We start from the raw sequence: 23,164 nt of genomic DNA, 5'->3' as shown, positions 1-23,164 counted from the left end.
CCCTGTACTACAGAGGAGGTAGGCAGGGGGACCTGGAGTTAAAGACCAGCCCGGGTTTGTAATGATCACCTGTCTCAAAACAAGCAAAGAAGACTGGAGAGATAGCTCAGTGGTTAATAGCCTATGCAAAGTAGCTGAGTTCAGGTTCCAGCATCCACAGACCTGACACAGTGTGTGTGTGTGTGTGTGTGTGTGTGTGTGTGTGTGTGTGTGTGTGCACGCGCGCACACACACGTGCACTCATGTGTACAGTGCCTAGAGAGGTCAGAAGAAGGCATTGAATCCCCTGTGCCTGGGTTACAGGCAGCTCTGAACTGCCTGATGTGGGTTCTAGGAACCAAACTCAGGTCTTCTGCAAGAGTAATACATGCACTTAACTGCTGAGCTATCTTTCCAGCTGCCTCACACATAATTTTAAAAATAAAATAAAGCTGGGCATGGTGGCTCATGCCTTTAATTCCAGCACTTGGGGAGGCAGAGGCAGGTGGAGCTCTGACTTTGAGGCCTCCCTGGTCTACAAAGCAAGACCAGGATAGCCAAGGCTGAAAAGAGAAATCCTGTCTCAAAAAACAACAAAAACAAACAAAAGTAAAAGAAAAATAATTTTTAATAAAAATTGGAAAGGGGAGAATACTTCTGTTTTGTGAAATAGGGTCTTGTGTAGTCCGGTCTGTTCTGGAGCTGGCAGTCATTACTCTCTAAGCTCTATAGAGAGCCCTGGGAAAGAAGCATCTTTTTATGCAAATGATGTTTTAAAGGGAATACAGACACAAAAGTGGGATAATCTAGACAACAGTGTACTCTTAAGAGATCGTTTATTTACATATCTAAAACTGAAAGGTGCTTCTTAGAAACTCTATTTTTTAAAGGATTTGATTATAGGGACTGTAGGTTTAGTTCAGTGGTAGAATATACCTTAACTCTCAACAAAGCTCTGGATTTGATCTTCAGTGCATCTACACACAAGAGCAATCAGATTCTTATGTTCCAAATTCTTCCTAAACTATATGGTTCCAGCATTGTATGCCTAGTACACTAGTTATCTTGTGCTATATAATAAATCATCCCAGTATTTAATGACACCAAACAATAATCATTTGTTACTTCACAGCATCTTTGGGTCAGGAATCTGAGGGCAGCCCCACTCACAAGGTCCTAGGAGGCTGCAGAAACAGTACTCACTGGCACTGCTGCTTCAGGTGAATATGCAGCTATGGAGAACTGGTGGCTGTTTACACACTTAGTTGATGGCAGGACTCAGCTTTTCATAGTTGCAGTATTAAAGCTCTTAGTTGCCTAATGACTATTGGCCAGAAGCCTCCTGCCTTAGGAGCCTCTCCATAAGGAGCTTCACACATGGAAGATGGCTGTCTTCAGAGTGAGCAGCACAGAGTACAACAGTAAAAGCTACAGTATTTTGTATTCTGATAGAGAAGTGACACCTCATTACTCTGTCATATTTTTATTTATTAGAGGTAAATCAGCCAGGTATGGTGGAACCACCCCTAATCCCAGCCCTGGAGAGACAGAGGCAGGAGAATCATGATTTCAAGCCCAGCCTGGGCTACAATATGACCCTGTCTCAAGAACATACGGAAAAAAAAAAAAAAGAATAATTAATGCTGAGGCTTTTATCTCTGTAAACTCATCATTTAATACTGTCTCACATCCCAGACCAGCCAACAGGGTAGCTAGGAAAGTTAATACAGTCTCTTATCAAAATAAACATGGAACACAAGTGAAATACAGGATTCAGGCAGATCACTCATTCTCCATTATCTGAATAAATATATAGAATTTACAATTTAGTTTTCAGTTTAGTGTTACATCACAGATGTTAACCTAACCATGTTTCATGGTACATGTATATAATCCTAACATTCAGAATATCATAATATTTAGACAGCCTGGACCAAATAGCATTTCAAAGTATGAAACTATTAAATACATGAGGCCCTGAGTTCATTCCTCAGTACAAGCAAAATGACCTACATAATTTAAAAATTACATATGCTAGTCCATAAAACAGTTACTTTGGTACTTTTGGAGTTCTTGTGTATAAGTAAAGTCATTGCTGGTACAACTTCACCATCTTAAAATAAGAGATTGATGTCTATAGGAATTTTTTTGGTTTAGTTTTGTTTTGTTTTCAGAGTTACAAAGCTTAATACAGCAGTTCTCAATCTGTGGGTCATAACCTCTTTGGGTTGTGTACAGCAAAAGTACAGTTATGAAGTAGAAATAAAATAATTTTATGGTTGGGAGGGGTTACCACAACATGAGGAACTATATTAAAGGATAGCAGCATTAGGAAGGTTGAGAAGCTCTGGCTTAAGAGAATATTTGGTGTAATCTTTATAAGTTTATTTCAAAGTAGAAAGCAAAGGTTATAGTAAAACAGTTTTGTTAACTACTGTAGTAAGAAGCTAATTGCATACCTTACTGCTTCTATCAAAATAAATCCCATTTAAAATGAAAGATTTGAATGTTTAAAATGGGGCACATAATGAATAAAGAAAACATATGTAAATATAGGTGAAGATCTTTCTGAACATAGCATCCAGTCCGGAATCTACATAGTTATTTCCATTCATGAAAAAGCATAGCAAACCAAAAAAAACAACAAACTATAAAGTGTAAACAAAAAAAAACTATAGAAAAAAATCTTCATTATATATGTCACTGAATTGTGCTAATTCTGCTAATTTTGAAAGAGCTTTAAGGGTCATCAAAATGGTTTGGTAAGTACAGGCACCTGCCATCAAGATCGATTACCTGAGGACAATCCCCAAGCCCTACACGGTGGGAGAGAGGTCTGAATCCCACACCTTGTTCTCTGACCTCCACGTGCACACACACAGAGAATAAATAAATAAAATACATAAATAGAAATGTGATAAAAATGTAAAAGAACTTTTACAATTCAATAAAATTCTGATAATTATACAGATAACTTAAAGAAAAGGGCATGGACATAAGCAGTTAATAATTTTACAGGCAGCTCATAGACTGGAGCTATAGCTCAGTGGTAGAGCACCTGCTTATTCAATGCACCAGAACTCCACAATCTTTATATAAAAACAAGGTATAAGTAGGTATGCCATTGCATGTCTTTATTCCTTGCTATTGGGAGGCTGAAGCAGGTGGATCTCTGAGTTTCAGGCCACTCAGGGTTGCATAGTAAGACCCTGTGTGTTTGTGTTTGTGTGTGTGTGTGTGAGAGAGAGAGAGAGAGAGAGAGCACCAAAGACCAAAGGATCTAGTTCAATTGCACCCACCAGGAGACAGCTCATACCTGTCTGTAATTCTAGTCCCAGAGGTTGTGACACCCTCTTCTGGCCTCTGAAGTACACATATGATGCATAGACATACATGCAGGCAAAAAACCCGTACACAGAAATAAAATGTTAAGAAATGTGTGTGTGTATATACAGAGAGAAAGAGACAGATCAGGAAGATCCTGCACAATAAAAGTGTCCTCCACATTTAGAAGGGTGCCACATATATTGAAAAGTTTTACATGCTTTAAAATATGCACAGGGACTGGAGAGATGGCTCAGAAGTTAAGAGCCCTGGCCGCTCTTCCAGAGGTTCTGAGTTCAATTCCCAGCAACCACATGGTGGCTCACAACCATCTGTAATAAGATCTAGTGCTCTCTTCTCGTGTGCTAGTATACAGGCAGGCAGAACATTGTATACATAATTTTAAAATCTTAAAAAAAAATTATATCATCTGTAGTTTGTGAGATCATTGGAGAAGCAGTTAAATTATTTATATCAATTGGAGTTGGTGCATTCTTTAGGATCCCTGTATGTCATATAAAAATGCTCAAATATATTGTAAAATGGAACATAATAAAAAGAAGATTCAAGTTTGGACTTATGGCATACACCTGTATATGTAGTTATTAAGGAGGCTAAGGCCAGAGGATCTCTAGTTCAAGGCCAACCTGGACTACAGAGCAAGATCAAGCCAACCGGGGCAACTTAGTGATACTTGGCCTCAAAGACTAAAAGAAGAGGGGCTGGAGAGATGGCTCAGTGGTTAAGAGCACTTTCTGATCTTACCAAGGACCTAGACTTGATTCCTAGGACCCACATGACAGTTCACAACCCTCTTACCACAGTTTCAGGAATACCTTCCAATACCCTCTTCTTGGCACCAAGCTCACATGTGGTACACAGATGTGCATAAACGCAAAACGTCCATACACATACACACACACACACACACACACACACACACACACATATTTTAAAGGGAGGGGGCTGGAAATATAATTCAATGGGTAGAGTGCTTGCCTGACATGAATAGGGCCCTAGGTTCAGTTCACAGTACCACAAAAAGGAAGAAAAGGAGAGAGGAAAAGAAAGTTCATGAGTGAAAACTATGTGTGGCAAACAGTTGACTTTGACTTTCTCTGTACAGAACAGGGGGCCAACTTTATAAGCAACCTGTTGCTGCAATGTTTAAAAATGTATAATTAAAATATTTTATAAGCAGAAATAATATTTTTAAAGGTAATTCATACTTTCCTTTTACAGGCGATTACATGCTTGAGGCAAAGCCAAAAGAAATTTCAGAAATTCAACGTGTAAATTATGAACAGGTAATAAACATGATTTTTATATTAAATATGTAATTTTGTATTATGAATATACACATTGGTCTTTGTTTGTGATTTGAAACTTTTTCTGTACAACACTGGAGAGTAAATGTTTTAGGCTTTGTCAGCCACTTAAGTTTAAGTCTATTGCTTATTCTTTCTTTTCTTTTCTTTTTAAACTACCTTTTAAACATATAAAAATACTTCTTAGTTCAAAGCCATATTTGTTTCAGAAGTCGTAATTTTTTGATTCCTGTTTTCTATGAATGTATGTGCTGATGATGTATTAATATTATATTATATTATAAATCTCTACAGGATAACTTGGTGTTTTCCTTGAAAACTGGCTCTCAAGTAAATTTGTCATTGATTTATCTTTTCTTGTTTTGTTTAATCTATTATCATTTTTTTAGTGCTGAGAATTGAATTCAATACCTTGTACATGCCACGTGAGCACTCTTCCAGTCCTCAAGTTATGCTTAGGATAAAGCTGAGTAAATGCTGCCTGCCATATCAGGACACATTCTGTAACTGTGTAATTTTAACATGTCCACATTTCTTGGTACATTCTTTAGAGATCTTGTTCAGTAATGAAGGCACAGTAGGGAAGGCACACTCTAGAAGCTGGGAGTAAAACAGCAAACCTCATTTTCTTCAGTATTCTTTGTATTTGTCAATAGAAGGAAAAAGAAATTAACTTCTCTTTTTTGGGTTTTTTTGTTTTGTTTTGTTTTGTTGAGACAGGTATCTCTTTGTAGCCTTGGTTGTCTTGGAACTAGTTCTGTAGATCCATTTGCCTCTGCCTTCCGAATGCTGGAGTTAATTTACAAAATTTCTTGAATTTGAGTGTTAGTATAATCTTGTCCTAATACAATTGAAAAAGCAACATTTTGCATTATAGGTAATTTATAGCTAAAGTCAACTTTGTATGCTGATTTAAATTTTATTAGAAAAGACTGGCGATAGCTCAGAAGGACCTGGGTTTACTACTCAGTAACTCTCCCAAAAATTACTAGGATGATTTATAGCTTAGAGCAGTGGTTGTGTTTGTTTGTTTTGTTTTGTTTTTGAATACTATGTGCATTGGTGTTTTGCTTGAATATATGTCTTTGTGAGGATGTCAGGTTTCCTGCACTGGAGTTACAGACAGTAGTGAGCTGCCATGTCGGCGCTGCAAATGGAAACCATATCCTGTGGAAGAGCAGCCAGTACTCTTAACTGCTGAGCCGTCTCTCCAGGCTTCTGGAGCCATGATTTTCAAATAGTTTTTAGCAGTAGAAACCTCTCTTTCAATAAAATCTTCCATCAGTTTCTAATATATAAACCAATAAACAATCTTTTTATTTTTTTTAAAAGCTAGATACAAAGTACTGTGCTTTGTTATAGAATTTTCATTCATGCTTTGTTCTCACATTACCCCTTTCCTGCCCTCCTTTTTTTTTTTTCTGGTCCTCTTCTCTCCCCAGTAGTCCTTCCTGCTTTCACTTTGCATGAATTCCATTACCGCCATTTTTTCTCTTCTTTTTCCTTCACGTTTAGATTTCATATTCCCCTTTCCAGGTCTCCTTTCTAATTTCATTAATTATGTCCACTAAAAACCAGTAAATAATACTTTATAAGTATGAAATTATAAGGTTTAATTTATATCACTTATAAAGCTTATATAATCTCTTAATGAACTCAATGAGACATTTTTGAGTAACACCAAAACTCAAATTAAAAATAGTGCCTGTTCCTCCTAGTGCCATTTTACTTCTGTTGGCCGTTCTAATGACACATCTGACAACCATTTGCAGGTGAAAACAGCATGTTTGTTCCTTTTGTACCCACCATGCAGTCTCTGGATGCCTTTGCATTACCGTGGCTTAGACTCCTGAATAAAGGAAGAAAAGCCATTTCACTTTGAGACGAAGGATATCCAAGGACTTATGGCAAACATACCCTAATTCCAGTGAGATGATTCAATACATAAAAAAATTCCTGGAACCCACTTGGTAAAGAAAACAACAGATTCACTCAGATTGTCCTCTGACCTCCATGTGAAAGTTGTGGCACCATACTCCTCCCCCAACTATAGTAAATATTTTCAAACTACCCTGCACTTAAAATAAGTACAAAAAGCATTCGTGAAGTTATTCTACACTACCATTCACTTTAAGAATAGTGTGTAGCAAGCTACGTGTTAGGTCTGAGCACCTGTTTAAAGCCCATAGGTATCAGGCTCCTTGTCTTAATGAGATTTTATATGAGCCGACAAGGTCAGACCTACATTCGGAAAGACCAACGTAGAGCTTCAATATTCACATGAAATGTGAAACCTCTGCCAAAAGCCATCATGTTAACAGCACACTCCTACCTTTGCTGAACAAAGACCTTCACAGTGTTAGAAAATATGGTCTGAATGAATCACAACAGGTTTTTATTTCTTATTTATTTTTACAGTTATAGGGTATTAAATGAGATAGACAAGCTAGGTGAGGGCTTTACCACTAAGATGCACCTTCAGCCTGACAGATTTTTAAGTGATTGCAAATGTGCTTGTAAAATATACTTTTGTTTAAGCTGGCTGTGACCACATTGTTTTGTCCTAAGTGATGGGGAGGCAGAAGGCAGAGGACTGAAAGTTCAAGGCCCGGCCTACATAGCAAGACTGTCTGAAATAAATAAACATATATTTTGTATTTAAATTTATAATACAGCATTAGGCTAGAAGTACCTTTGAAAGGAATTGTTAAACAGTTTTACCAGTACCCTTAAGGGTATCAGCAAACCATCCCTCACTCTTATATTTTATACCGTAATTATCAATTGGGAATTAGGAAAAAGTTGTCCAAGTATTTTCACTTTCACCTTTGTTTATAAATTTATATTACCAGTTTTCTTACTCTTGATGATTATTAAATGTTGGGAATTATTTACTGTTTTGTTTTGTTTTGTTTTGTTTTTTGAGGTTTTGGTCTTAGTATGGAGCCCAGCCTGCCTTTGAATTTCCTGTCCTCCTGCTTCTACCTCCCTAATGCTGAAATTACAGTACATATTGGCTTTTACTCATTCTCTGAGATATATCTTGTCTATTCTTATATTTAATGTGTTAAGATAATCAGAAAAATAAGTTTTAAAGTAATCTTCAATAAATGATTTGTGACATTTAGTTGTAATTAATTAATTAATGCATTCATTCATTTGCATGTGCCACAGATTGCATGTGAGAGTTGAGGACAAATTTGCAGAAATCAGTTCTCTTTCTAGTATGGGCTCCAACAATGAAATTCAGATCATCAGACTTGTATAGCATATACCTTATTCACTCCTTGATCAGGGCAAAATTTTGTGATCTGTTCTCTGCCTGTCTCTTAGCTTCACCTACAACTCCGCTCATTTATTTAGATATACCTTTACTGGGCTCTTTGCTGTCCGCAGGCATTGTAATATGCTTATTTTACATCAATGATCTTTTGTTAATGTGTTGTTATTGTTTTGTTGTTGTGTTTTGTTTTTTAGTGTAATGAGGATCAAACCCAGGACAAATACTCTACCTCTTGAACTACGTCCCCAGCCATACTTTTTTTAAAAAAAAAAAATCTGTGCATGTGTGTTTTCATGTATACATTTATGTGTGAGTGCAAATGTATATATGCAAAGCATATATTCTTAGCTGTGGGTTTTGTCAAAGCTAGTGGTCTGTTAAAACAGTCTAAAAGTCTTTACCTAATAGTTAAGAAGATGATGGGATATTAAGGGGACTAAAGGCAGCCCTGGGTAATTTGGGCCTTGGATCTACAACATGCCAACTGTTTACAGGTTTCAATCAGTCAGTCAGCTTTGAAGCATCTGTAACATTTGGTGGATTTTTTTTTTTCTGGGAACTTCAGTTTTTGGACTAACCATCCTACGTCGACAAGATTGTCACCCAAAGTCCATAGGCTACATTAGGTTTCACCTTTGATGTTATACATTCTGTGAATTTTGACAAGTGTGTGATGGAATGTATCCACTAGCATAACACAGCACAGAAATGACTGTGTGCTGCTATGTACTCCTTCCTCCCTGACTTCTGGCAACCTGACTGATCTTTTTAGAGTCTCCACAAGGTCAGCCATTTCCAGAGCCAGATCCCACATGTGGAGTCATTGTCTTTTCAGATCTGCTTCTGTTATTTAGTCATGTGCAATTAGATTCTTCCATATCCTTTCATGGCCCAAGAGTTTGTTTATAATTTTTAAATTGTCCTTCTGCACAACCTCATACTGCTCAGTTTTTCTTGTTAATACTTAGCATGGTATTGTACCTTTACATGGCTGTTTCTTGTAGCAGCAAAATACTAATCACCTGACAGCAGAAACCCTGTCATATTCACTGTTGTATTGCTGGAACTCAGATTAGAGCCTGGTACACAGTATGTAGTTGATAAAAAGTCTGTTAAGGGCTGTCTTATCTAGCATATACAAAGCCTGCAAAAGCCTGCAGGACTATGAAGAGGAAGAAGAACAAGAAGAAGTAGAAGAAGAAGAAATGAATTTATATATATATATATATATATATATATATATATATATAAAATATTTATTTATTTATTTGTTTATTTGTTTATTTTAAACAGGGTCTTTCTGTGTTGCCTAGGCTGGCCTGGAAGTCTTGGGCTCAGATAAGAACTCTGCTGGGACTACAGGCACATGCCACCATATACAACTTTTTAAAAATAGTAATTATTCTTCTGAACTCTACTTCTCTACTCTGTATTTTCAGAATATGAGTGACGCTATGGCGATCTTGCACAAACTGCAGACAGGCCTGGATGTGAATGTCAGGTTCACTGGGGTGCGAGTGTTTGAGTACACGCCAGAGTGCATAGTCTTCGATCTTCTGGATATTCCTTTGTATCATGGGTGGCTAGTGGACCCTCAGGTAAGGAGAGTTTCAGTTATATATACATGGGGGCTAGAGAGATTGTTTAGTGGTTAAGAGCACTGGCTACTCATGCAGACAGGTCACAACTGTCTATAACTCCAGTTCCAGGGGATCTAATGTCATCAGACATACATGTAGATAAAACAATCATACACATAAAAATAAATCAGATTTAAATCAGATGCAGAAAAGTTATTCTAAATTTATATATACGTGTGTGTGTGTGTGTGTGTGTGTGTGTGTGTGTGGTTGTTGTTTTGTTTTACAAGGCAGGGTTTATCTGTGTAGCCCTGGCTGTCTTGGACTTGCTTTTTTGTTTGTTTGTTTGTTTGTTTGTTTGTTTTGTTGTTTTAGTTTTTTGAGATAGGGTTTCTCGATGTAGTCTTGGCCATCCTAGACTCGCTTTATAGACCAGGCTGGCCTCAAACTCACAGAGATCCACCCACATCTACCTCCTGAGTGCTGCGATTATAGGTGTGCACCACCATGCCTGGCCCCTGTAGCCAGGCTGGCCTCAAATTCACAGAGATTGGTCTGTCTGAATTCTGGGATTAAAGGCGTGAGCCACCACACCCTGCTTAAATTTATATTTTTTAATGCCGGTATGCTTGCTCTGTGACCTGGAATTAGCAAAAACATGAGGATGCAGACAGTCTTCCAGACCATCCAGTTTGTTCAAGACTTCTGGACCTAGTTTCAGGGTCAAGTAAAGAATACCTCACTTTTCACACTAATTGCCAGTTTAGAGGTTTTCCAAATAGCTTCAGATTTGATAGTTTGTTAGAACCATCTTGGGTGTGTACCATTACACACAAGGAATTCAGCTTATTACTGTACTGGCACACATAAGAGAAAGCAGATAGAGGTCCATATTAACCAAGAAAAGGTACTTAGGACAGAATCTAGGAAGGTTGTACCTGGGAAGCTGGGCAGCCTCTTTCCTCTGCACATTCTGCCCTCCTGGAACTGATATATAGCTATATCCATTGAATGTTGCCAATCCCAGAACTTACACAGCCTTCAGAGTTCAGATTTCTTATGGTTGATTGCCAATGTGGTTGATCTCAGTATCCAATCCTTACAGTCCAGGAAGCTAGACTTGATGCCACATTGTTCAAGGGTGCTTCCATGAGTCACTGTGTTCTAGTGTGAGCTGCGGGTATGTCATAAAAGGCTCTGCCATGAATAGCACCATTATTCTTGTTACTAGAGAAATCCCAAGTATGTAGAGGTTATCAGTCCAAGAGCCTGAATGAAGGCCAGACCTCTCCTTGGTCAAGAGCATAGCATTAAAGAGAGATTTTTAATCACCCTGACATTTATTTTTAAAAGCCACTCCCATATCTTCATCACTCTAATTGTAATAATCTACATTCCATATTCTGCCTCTTGCCAAGTATACCAGGGCCCTGACTTGAAGTACAGGGTACACCCAAGTATAACCAAATAAAGTTTTTTCTTTAGTTACAATTTATTCACTTTGTATACTAGCTGTAGTCCCCTCTCTCCTCTCCTTTCAGTCCCACCCACCCTCCCTCTTCTCTCCCTATGCCCCCCCCCCAGTCTACTGATAGGGGAGGACCTCCTCCTCTTCTATCTGACCCTAGCCTATCAGGTCACATCAGGGCTGGCTGTATCATCTTCCTCTGTGACCTGGCAAGGCTGCACCCCAGGAGGAGATGATCAAAGAGCCAGCCCCTAAATTCATGTCAGAGACAGCCCCTGCCTGTCTTACTAGGGAACCATTTGTAAACTGAGCAACCTATAGGTCTCCTCTGAGCAAGGAGTCTCCATGCATGGTAAAACATACAAGGACTCAACTATGCTCAACTATGTTCATAGCAGCTTTATTCATAATAGCCAGAATCTGGGAATAACCTAGATATCCCTCGACTGAGGAATAGATACAGAAATTGTGGTACATTTATACAATGGAATACTACTCAGCAATTAAAAACAAGGAAATCATGCAATTTGCAGGCAAATGTGGGAACTAGAAAAGATCATCCTGAGTGAGGTAACCCAGAAGCACAAAGACAAACATGGTATATACTCACTTATAAGTGGATATTAGACATATAATATAGGATAAACATAATAAAATCTATAGTCCTAAAGAAGCTAAACAACAAGGAGGACCCTAGGGAAGAGGCTGAAACCTCACTCAGAAGGGCAAACAGGATAGACATCGGAAGTAGGAGAAGACAAGAACAGGACAGGAACCTTCCACAGGAGGCCTATAAAAGACTCTACCCTGCAGGGTATCAAAGAAGATACTGAGCTTATAGCCAAACTTTGGGCAGAGTGTCGGAAACCTTACAGAAGAAGAGGGGGATAGAAAGATGTGGATGGGACAGGAACTCCACAAGGAGTCAAATAAAGCCAAAAAAAAAAAAAAAAAAAAAAAAAGCCTAGACCCAGGGGGGCCTGCAAGGACGGATACTCCAACCAAGCAAAGTTTTAAGAACAGCTTAGTTAGAAAGATGTGGGCAGAGGTAAGGGAAACAGCCAAGGAATAGTGAAGCACCTTACAGCTGACTGTAGACAGGAACCATTGTCTCCTTAACTCTGAAGAAACAGAAAGATGGTGATTAAAACCCAGCAACACCACTTGCCAAAGCATAAGAAGAAAAGCCAGAAGGGAATTCAGTTAGTACCAAGCGTGGCTAGCAACAGAGAGAGACAGGAAGGCCTGTTCTGACCCGCTCTCTAATGTCCATTAGTGTCATGCATTAGTCAGTCAAACTGAAAGTAAAGAGGCAGCCTTCATTTATTTTAATTTATTCTTTTTATAAATTACAGTTTATTCACTTTGTATTGCAGTTATAGCTGCCTCCCTCATCCCCTCCCAAACCCACCCTCCCTTCCTCATCTCCTCCCATGCCCCTCCCCAAGTCCACTGATAGGATAGTGCTCCTCCCCTTCCCTCTGACCTTAGCCTATCAGGTCTCATCAGGACTGGCTGCATTGTCTTCCTTGACTGGTCACATTGTAGACCAGGCTGGCCTTGAACTCATAGAGATCTGCGTGCCTCTGCCTCCCAAGTGCTGGGATTAAAGGTGTGTGCTACCACACCCAGCAACAATTTCTATTTTTAATATTGTAATAACTCTTGCTTTTTTTAACTGAAGCTGGCCTCAGCAAATACTTAAAAAGACAATAATTGTGGGATGGATTAAAATAGATTTGCATTTTTCTGTTGATGAAAGATATACATGATATATAATTATATAGAAAGACTGTAAGGACAAAACAATGCCAAGGGATTGATAAAAGAAAAGTGGTGGGCAGATGGCATGGGCGTTCTAAGTGGGAGGCCAGCTTTCGATTTATGAGACCCCTACTTCAAAAAGAAAGTAAAAGCAAGTGTGAAACTGTCACGGGAGGAGGAGGGGCTCAGCACCAAGGCCACAGACATGTGCCACCACTCTGCTGAGAACATCTGTGTTTCATCTGAACATTGAACTTTAATTTTCTTTTTCATTTATTTTTTGTTTTAAGTGTGTGCGTGTTTTGTCTGCATGTATGTCTACCTGCGTACCACATGTGTGCAGTGCCTTTAGAGACCAGAAGAGGGTGTTGGCTTCTGGAATTGGAGCTGTGAGCACCTGTGGGTGCTGGAAAAGGAACTCAGGTTCTCTAGAAAAGTAACCAGTGCTTTTAGCTGCTTTGTCAGCTCTCTACTCCCTGAATTTTTTAATTTTTCACTGAATACGTCACATGTTGTAGTTGCTTAAATGCATCTTTATAGTCTTAAAGTGACATGTAACAATTGTATCATTTCTGCAGAATTCGAATATAACTGTGCAGTAGTTTTCATAATGTAAACAGAAACTGGATTCAAGCTTCTATGCTGACTATCTCCTAAGCCTTTCCATTTAGTGTTGTATTAGAAAACAGGCTTAAGGAGTGGGAGGTTGCCTTTGTTACTGTTTCTAATCTTGCCAGAATTAGTGAGACCATTATTTGTTTTACAGATTGATGACATTGTAAAAGCTGTTGGCAATTGCAGCTACAACCAACTGGTGGAGAAGATCATCTCCTGTAAGCAGTCAGACAACAGCCAGTTGGTTAGTGAAGGTGGGTGAGTGATGCTCACACTTGGTGAAATATCTTGTCTTGAAATTCATTGAACTTACATTTATTTTTTTATAAGTAGACAAAATAATGTTTTTTTTTAATAACATATTCATAGCTGTAAATTGTTTAGCTAGGACTTCTAAAATATACAAGTGGTGGCACTTTTAGTAATGAGAAGCATTTGTAGACATGCCAGGAAAGCATTTTTTTTCCAAGAGCCCTATTCTTCTGGCATGTAAAATCAGGGCAGGATACTAATAGTAGGCTTTGAATCACTTGCAGCTTTGGTGTGGACAGATGTCCAATAGAATGGGTTGCTTTGCTGATCCTGAACTCTCTTTCTAAAGAGAGTATATGCATTCTCCACCATGTTTCAGTGCAGTTCACTGTGAAAAAGCCTCATTCTGGAACATGAGTGACTGACTGAAGTTAGTGAACTTCACAGTCACAGAGATAGGTCATTATTTTTTCAGGGTTTTTCTCCTTTGGAGCTCCTCCCACTCCCAAGAGTTCTTTGTTACTTCTTAATAAGTCTACATTTACTCCACTTAAAAATATAATTTTTTTTCAGCTGTGCTTCAGTTAATAGTGAGTAGAGAGGCTTGAAAACAGAATGCTGTCAGGAAGCCATTTGGATAAATTTTCACCACCATTCATTCAGTTCTCCTTTTTTAGAATGGTTAGAAAAAGACAGACAGACAGACAGAGGAAACAAAAAGAAAAGAAGAGAAAACAAAAGAAAAAGAGAAATATCAAAAGAAGCAAGGGCAGGGGACAAGTCCACCATTCTCACTCAGACAGTTCTTCAACATATAGCACAATAAAAATTTATTATAGTTACCACATTTTTAGAAATTAAAGCTAGTTTTTATAAGGATAATACGCTCGGGGCTGGGAAAGGTAACATATGAGCTAATACCAGCATTCAGGAGGCAGAGGCAGGAGGATCTCTGTGAGTTGAAACCATCCTAATCTACATAGCAAGTTTCATGACAGCCAGGACTATATAGAAACCCTGTCTCAAAAACAAATAAGCAAACAGAAAATGGGGCTGGACTAGAAAGATGACTCAGTTGGTAAAATACCTGATGTGTAAGACTTGTATTGGACTTCCTACATCCCACAGAAAACCACTTCAGAGATAGAGAATCCTGGGGGCCCGCTGGCCAGCTAGTCTAGCTAAATTGCTGAGGACCCTGTCTAAGACACAAGCAGAGAGCAACTTAAGGAGGACACTCTGTATTAACTCCTGGCCCACCACATGAGCACACACCTGCATACATGTGCATGCACACACATGAACACATACACCAAAAAAAAGTCAAAAGACTGTATAAAAGAGCATATAAAATGATCGCTACATGAATCTCATGTTAACTAATCCTACTAATTATGTTAATTATCCAGGATCTTAAAGCAAATAATAAAAGTTTTTCCCTGGAAAAAAGTTTCTCTTGTCTGTTACTTAAAAAGATATAATACTAGCCATGACTTGTATAAGGCTCCAAAATTCACACAAAGAAGAGCCACAGTAGATGTTTTCACTCATATTTTAGCAACTCTTTCCCATATGGTTTGTGTTCAGATCCCTTGATTCATGTTCAAGAAGTAGTCTGCTTCCTTTTCATATGTAACCTTCAACTGTATCTTCCTTTTGAATCAATAAAATATCCAAACTGGTTTTTTTCTGGTCTTACAGGCTTTCGTCTTAAATGACAACTACTTTTGTTTTTTAATCCAAACATTCCATTTGCCGTGAAGCCTTAGAATATAAGAAATCCTTTTACTAGCATTCCTTTTGGTGGGAAAATGCTATATACAGCTGATGTCAGAGCAGCAGCTTTCTCTGTTTGGTACTGACACCTGTACGCACAGCATAGCATGTCAGTAAACAGTGCTCATCATCTGTTTCCTCTTTTGAGTGGCCATGCCTTCTGGAATCTGGTTGTTATAATGATTGCTTGTGACACCAAAGTAAGAATCAATAAGAACCCCCTCCCTGTAGTACCAACTGCCAGACTCCCCCAAAGCCAATCATTTAGTTTCACATCCTTTTACAACTTCTTAACAACTATTCCTAGGATAAACATGCTTGTGAAACAAATCCCAGGATATTTGCTCAAACTTTTTTTCCCTAGTGCATTCATATTATCTTCATTAAGTAGTGGCAATAATCATTAATTTATTAAATGATATCTGTCATTTTTCTTTGTCCAACTTTTTTGTTGAGAAGTCTCAAAACCATATGAATTTAGATTCTCTTGGTGGACATTCACACACTCTTAGCTCACCAGCTCTTCACACATTGAATATCTGCCTTTTTTTTTTTTTTTTTTTTATTCCTACACAACACATTTTTTCTTCCTAAATCATATTAGCGCTAATTACAAGTGTCACATCACTTCACTCATGTCTCTTTGTCATGATGCCAATATGCCATCATTGTCTCTTTAAAAGACGGATTTTGTGTAACTTCCCCATTGTGATCACAATGAGCTTAGGCAAGGCAGTGCACCTGCTGTGTTACCCAGCATGCTGTTTATGTGCTCCTCTTCCTGGTTTTTAACCAGGCCCTGTAACATTCCCTTTCTTTCAGCGCATGCTCAAGCCAAAAATTACTCAGCAGTTTTAACAGATTCAGTCTTTGTCATTTAGAATAAATACCTGTTTTCCTTTTTATTTTTTATTTTTTCCTTTTCCTTTCTTTCCGGCTTTATTTTTTTTTCTTTTTTATATTAATCACAGGTTATTTACTTTGTATCCCAGCCGTAGCCCCCTCCTTCATTCCCTCCCAATCCCATCCTCCCTCCCTCATCTCCTCCCTGCCCCTTTCCAAGTCCACTGATAGGGGAGGACCTCCTCCCCTTCCATCTGACCCTAGCTTATCAGGTCTCTTCAGGACTGGCTGCAATGTCCTCTTCTGTGGCCTAGCAAGGCTGCTCCTCCCTGGGGTGGGGGGGGGGGTGTCAAAGGGCTAGCCATTGAGTTCATGTCAGAAATAGTCCCATTCCCCTTACTAGAGAACCCACTTGGATACTGAGCTACCATGGGCTATATCCGAGCAGGGGTTCTAGGTTATATCCATACATGGTCCATGGTTGAAGAAACGGTCTCATGAAAGACCCCTGTGCTCTGATATATTTGGTCCTTGAGGAATTCCTGTCCTCTCCAGGTCTTACTAACTCCTCCTTCTTTCATATGATTCCCTGCACTCTGCCGAAGGTTTGGTTATGAGTCTTAATATCTGCTTTGATACACTGGTAGGTAGAGCTTTATTTTAACCTTTTGTTTTATCCTTTGAGATCTTCATACAGTATATTTTTATCATATTCCTTACTGTTCCCCAACTTCTTCCAGATCCTCTCCTTTCCCTTTCCACACAACTTCATATTCTTTCTTTCTAAAAAAAAAAAAAAAAAAAAAAAAAGCCAATTAAAAAAACGGAATCTAATAAGTGTTGGTCAACCGCTCCTAAGCATGGGGCCTGCCCTGGAGTATGGGGTTATACCAATGTCACTTCATTGAATAAACCGTTTTTCTCTCTCCCTAGAGAAATCTAGCTGGTACTCAACTGGAAGCGTCACTTTTATTGGCTAGCATTCATAATGGTAAAAATGCTGTACACACTACTAGAGAAGTAAAGGAATCATCAGTCTCACCCAGCTACAAACCTGTAATAACAACCTGCCTGCAGGTTTTGCCCATTGGTTCAAATAGTGGCATGATGCTGTAGGAGTAACCAACCACTTTTTGGTTGGATGTAAGGCCCACTCCATGAGATGAAAGCCATACCTGATACTGTTACTGAGGCTAGGAACTTGACATTAGATAAATCACAGACCCAGGGAAAAACCTACTGCTATTCTGCTAAATGAACACAACAATAAAACTACTCCTAATGGCACATTGCTATCCCCGTAGATCATTGACTTATTCAACCCACATCAGAGAAGCTTCTTGCTATAGCAGTTAACACAAAGATCCACCCAGCTGGGCAACATGCAGAAAGAGAGAGACTTTGACATGCTCAGCCCTGAGTATGACATATTTATCATAGCCCCTCCCCTCAATGTTCAGGGGTTTATGTGGAAGAGGGGAATAGAAAATTGTAAGAGCCAGAGATGATAGATGATTTTAAGGAAACAATATTGTCCAGGCACAACAGACAAATGCACATATGAACTAATAGAGACTGTGATGGCATGGACAAGACCTACACAAGCTAAGCCAGACAAAATTCCTTCCAGCACAAAGTTGTGGACATTCGTACAAAGTTCTACCCATAGCCAAGAATCTATTTCTTTTAAACTTTTAAAACTGATTTTTATTTATGTGTGTGTGTACACCAAATGTATGGGGGTGCCTGCTGGGGCTAAAAGGGGACTTTAGGTCCCCTGGAGTTGGAGTTATAGGCAGTTATGAGCAATCACATACGTGCTAAGAACCAAACTTGGGACTTTTGCAAAATCAGTATGTGCTTTTAACCACTAGGCCACATCTCCAGCCCTCCCCCCCTTTTTCCAACCTTTTATGCATTTATGGCATTGTTTTTTCCCTCCCTACTGCCTCTCTCTCCTCATCCCTCCCACTTGTCTCTATTAACATTTTTTTTTAAATAGTGCAGGCCAGTATTCTGTAGAATAGCCCCAATTTTGATTCATCTGATTGTTTTCTTATAAGTAGATACAGGTGATATATTTTTTATTGGAATGCCACACAAATGACATTCTCTTTAGTAGTCTTCTTGATGCAACAAATTAGGTGCATCAGATTATCCATTATTATCCATTAATATTTAAACGTGAGCAAGGTGAAATAGCTAAATATCCTTATTGTAAAATCATTCTTTTCTCTTTGTAATTAATAAGTAATTAATAATCTGTCATTAGGCTTCGAAACTGTGTGAATAACTTTTCCTCTAAGGATCATGTATTCAATAGATTTGGAAGCATTGATATTTAACTGAGTCAATAGTGGTTGTGGTGGCTATTGTGTTTTTATTATTCCTTTTATACTTATTGGCTATTAGTCTATAAAATTATTTATTATAGTCTATAAAAATTCATTCTTTGGGCTTAGTGGTAGAGTGCTTATTTAGTGTGCACAAAATCCTGGCTGGGTTCTATTCTCAGCATGATAATAAAAAAATAAAAATAGATTTCCCTTCCTCCTCTCTCATTGAAATAAAAGTTGTATCAATATCAATTTCGAGATTTTGAGTATTTTTATTAAGTTTTTTTTTTTTTCACTGTTTTCTTTTTCTTTTTTTTTTTTTTTTTTTTTCCACTTGGGAGAGTCTCACTAAATAGCTCTGGCTGGTCTCAAACTCACAGAGATCCATCCTCCTTCCTCTGAGATCTGTCCTCCTTCCTCTGCAGCCCAAGTACTGGGATTAAAGGCATGCATTATCACGCCCCAGAAAAAGCAAAAGAAAAGCAGAATTTGAAGCAATACAGATAGTTGTGTACAATGACACACCAAAATCTGTTTAATTAGTTATTAAAAGTTGAACCTAGAATAGACTTACCTATATTGGATTTAAGTTACCATTTAAGAGACAACAAAAGATAGCCAGCCTTGGTGACTCATGCCTGTAATCCTAATACTCAGGGAGTTCGAGGCCAGCCTGGTCTACAAAGAAAAACCCTGTCTTGAAAAACAAACAGAGAGAGAGAGAGAGAGAATAAGGACAAAATAATTAGGAAATACTGTATTTTACTGCCTTATAATTTGGGGTGATATTTAATTCAAGTGGAATTCATAATCATCTCTGCACTAAACTGCTAACATTTTAATAATAATTTCCCAATCTTGACTTTGCCGTATATTGTTTGGTGTCCTTCAACAATCATCTATTTCCTGTGAGTCCTATTGTATAAAAAAGCAACTCTGAAAACGATATCTCCTGTTCATTATTTAATTTCACACCAACATGATGGTGGTAGCTCTGTCTTCAGTGAATTTTTTTGTATTTTCTCATGGAAGCATTTAAGCATTTATGAGCATAGATTACAGCAAGCAGGAATGGTACTTTTAAGCAAACAATACATCCTTTAAAGTGGTACATAATGGTAAAAGCTTGAATACGTTCTGCTGAACAAGGTGATAACAATGGGGGAAACTCTTATTTCCCAATGCATGAATCCAAGTATGTGCCACAAACCTCAGACTGTCCTATCCCTAACCAGGTCCTGGTTAGTGTACTGTATTGGTAACTTTCTACAACTTCTTTGGAACTCCAAGTACCCTGGCCTGATGACAAGAAATGGAAAGGGGAAAAGAGTGCTCTAACCTGTATTGCTCAGCTATCCTGGGCCTGCTAAGATTCCCACCCAGATATTTTCAGCTTCTTATCGAAGTGTCTCTTCATACAAACTGGACTCTCTGCACCTCTTGATGTGCTTTTTCTGGGTCTGTCTATGTCTCTTTGTCTCTCTCCCACCCACCCATCCGCAATGGTCCTGAACTCACAGAGATTGAAGGCATATACCACCATGCCTGGCCTCAGCTCTCTTATGAAATGTTGTAGAGTGACTTCCCTGTTGCTGTTTTATTGTGCCTGTGTCTCGTAAACCTCCTGAAAGAGTTCTCACAAGTTAAGTGAATATGCCTATGGGTGAAAGTGACTTCACATCACTGTTTCTTCAGAACAGGAATGACCAGGGACACTGCTCCCATAAGAAATTTAGAAAGATGCATCTCCAATCTGGAGGCCATCAAGTAACAGAAAAGTCTTATATTAATTGGACTTTGTATACAGTTGGAACAAATGTAAATAGGAAAGTAACTTTCTGACTTTGAAATAATTCTTCCTTCTCATAGTACACATTGGTTCCGTAGGCTTTGTAGCTGAGCAGTTTCTAAACAGTACAGCCACTCAACTGACGTACCATGGATTATGTGAACTGACTTCAACGGTTCAGGAAGGAGAACTCTGTGTGTTCTTTCGGAATAATCATTTTAGCACCATGACAAAATACAAGGTAGGATATAGCAACAGATATTTTTACTCTTGATCAAAGGAGTTTGATTTAGAGATGTGTTTTATCTGCTGCAGAATAAGATTTAGCATAATATTCTTTAGCCATTATGTTGTGAAGGTAATTATTAAATACTGTTTTAGAATGGAATGGATTAGCAATTGAAATGTTACCTTGGTCAGCTTTTATTTTTGAAGTCTCAAGTTTCTAATCATAGATTGCATTCAGGTGTTTACTTTTTTACTTTCTTCTAGAGAGGATTTCACTGAGTAGCCTACTTTGGCCTTGAATTGGAGATCTTCCTGCCTCAGCCTTTGGAACACATGTGCTACCATGACTAGCTAGGCTGTTTCTTAGAGGAAACAAACTACCTAGAGTTAGAACCAGGATGATATTAGAAATTAGAATTAAGATTTGCCCTAAGCTGAAGTGTTGGTGCTCACCTATGACCCCAGCTTCTGAGGAGGCTAAGCAGGAGGATTATAAATTCAAGTCTAAGCTGGGCGTGCTGGTCTACAAAGCGAGTCTAGGACAGCCAAGGATACACAGAGAAACCCTGTCTCAAAAAAAAAAAGTTCAAGTTCAGACCAGACTGCATAACAAGACTCCCCACCCCCAGACACACCCAAATCATCTTCATGACAATGCTGGTTTTTTACTGTTTTGTGTCTTGTTACCAATTTTCCTCCCCTGTGAATGTGTGTTTATTTTCTAAATGAAAGTAGCTTATTGAAGTCATAAATCACATCTTCATGTTTCCATCAATGCTTTGTAATCAATGGCATAGGATACTATAAAATGGTTTGTTTGCCAATGAAAGAATACCCCAAAGCCATAGCTCCTCTATTCCTGTCTTATTTTTAGAAGAGTACATGCAACATACCTAGGTATGTACAAGATCAAGAACCCAAAGTCAAAGGGTGTCGGATCAGGGTGGCTGCCACACCACTTTGCTTCCCTTGTCCTCTTCAAGCAGGACAACTACAGCCATAGACACAGCAGCCAAGGCTTCTGCCATTTGAGGATTTCTTTATTTGATACTGAGATGCTTCTGTCAAGGCACATGCCACAGGCTCTGAGAGCTCATACCAGGATTTTATCTGGAAAGACTTCCCTGAGAAGGTTACATATACACTAGCGTAAGGACTTGGGTATACAGCTCAGTGGTAGAGTACTTACAGCATTTACCCAGCATGCACAAGACTCTAGATTCAGTCCCCAGTACTGCCGGAAGGAAGGAAGGAAGGAAGGAAGGAAGGAAGGAAGGAAGGAAGGAAGGAAGGAAGGAAGGAAGGAAGGAAGGAAGGAAGGAAGGAAGGAAGAAGAAAGCCAAGGCAAGGTGGCACACACCGTAATCCCAGTACTCTGGGAGGCAGAGGCAGATTTATTTCTGTGAATTCAAGGCCAGCCTGGTCTACAATGTGAGCCCAGATCAGCCAAAGCTACACAGAAAAACCCTGTCTTGAAAACAAAAACAAACAAACAAAAAAAAAGCAAAACAAAACATTTGAGAATGAATCATCTAAGAATTCACTCAGTTAACAACAACAAAAATAACTAAGCAGAAATAACTAGCAGTAGATGTGCAAAGGCTCTGAGATAGTAGGGATCAAAAGAGAGTTGTAAGCTGGAAGCTTAGAAGTAAATTACATGAAACAAGAAACGTGGACTCATAGACCAGAGTCTTAGAGAAAAAAATGAACCTTGGTTTCTTAATGGCCTTGGTGTTTCTTTTCTTCTTTTGGCCTAAGAGTGAGTAGGAATGAAATAATTCTGTGGAAAAACAAAGTGTCTGGCTGTCATTGGTAGCTATGAACTTTCCCTCTCTCCTTCCGCTCCATCTCCTTCCTCATCCTTCTGTCTCCCTCCCTCTCCTCCCTTCCCTCTCTTTCCCCCTTGTATCCCTCATCTCATTGTAAGCCCTGTACCACAGAGATGCATACCTTCTGTTGTTCTCTCTTCTGTTAGAGCATTATCCCCAACCAGAGCATCTTTACTGGTCAGCTAGGTATTCCCAGCTTTGTGAGGCTAAAGAGGATTTGCCTGTGTGTAGACCAATCAGACCTATCTATAAGATCATGGGAGCTCAGAAAATATCTTCTCTCTTTTATTCTGCTTCTAAGATTCCCTATATAAAGTTTATTCTGCAGCTAAACAATGCTGCACTAGTGTCATGTGCCCTCCTCTCCCTTGTATGACATTAATTTGCTGTGGAGTTTGAGCATGATGTGGGATTTAGTTATGAGAACTCCAAGAGATAAAAAAGTAGATTATAGTGATTTAGACAAGTTGTGGTAATGAACATGCAATGTGGAAAGATTGGAGAGTGAGACAGGAGACAGATCAGCCAGATCTCTCTATTGGCTTTGAAAAATCAGTGATTTCTGGGTCCTGTGTGGATGATGATGTTCCTTATTGAATCATACATGACTGGCCATTCATGGTAGCTCACAACTTTAATCTTACTTGGGACTTGGGACGTAGATGAATCTCTGAGTTCAAGACCAGCCAGAGTTATAATTGTCTCAAAAGAAACAGACATAAGAAAGAAAGAAAGAAAGAAAGAAAGAAAGAAAGAAAGAAAGAAAG

General features: G+C 38.7%; 1 protein-coding gene across 1 annotated transcript in view; it reads left to right on the top strand.

Moving 5' to 3' along the window:
- Window positions 1-23,164, top strand: part of Mindy2 (MINDY lysine 48 deubiquitinase 2) — a 57,237-nt gene that overhangs the window by 20,769 nt on the left and 13,304 nt on the right. Inside the window, exons 3-6 of the mRNA XM_055598078.1 lie at window positions 4,546-4,610; window positions 9,354-9,512; window positions 13,493-13,595; window positions 20,436-20,578. Coding sequence (XP_055454053.1) covers window positions 4,546-4,610; window positions 9,354-9,512; window positions 13,493-13,595; window positions 20,436-20,578 — 470 coding nt within the window. The remainder of the gene's footprint in view (window positions 1-4,545; window positions 4,611-9,353; window positions 9,513-13,492; window positions 13,596-20,435; window positions 20,579-23,164) is intronic.

Source organism: Psammomys obesus, unplaced genomic scaffold, assembly GCF_907164565.1.
Source record: "Psammomys obesus unplaced genomic scaffold, mPsaObe1.curated_primary_1811, whole genome shotgun sequence".
In the NCBI taxonomy this organism is placed as follows: domain Eukaryota; kingdom Metazoa; phylum Chordata; class Mammalia; order Rodentia; family Muridae; genus Psammomys; species Psammomys obesus.
Note: the sequence above shows the minus strand (reverse complement) of the source record. Positions and strands in the feature narration are given on the sequence as shown.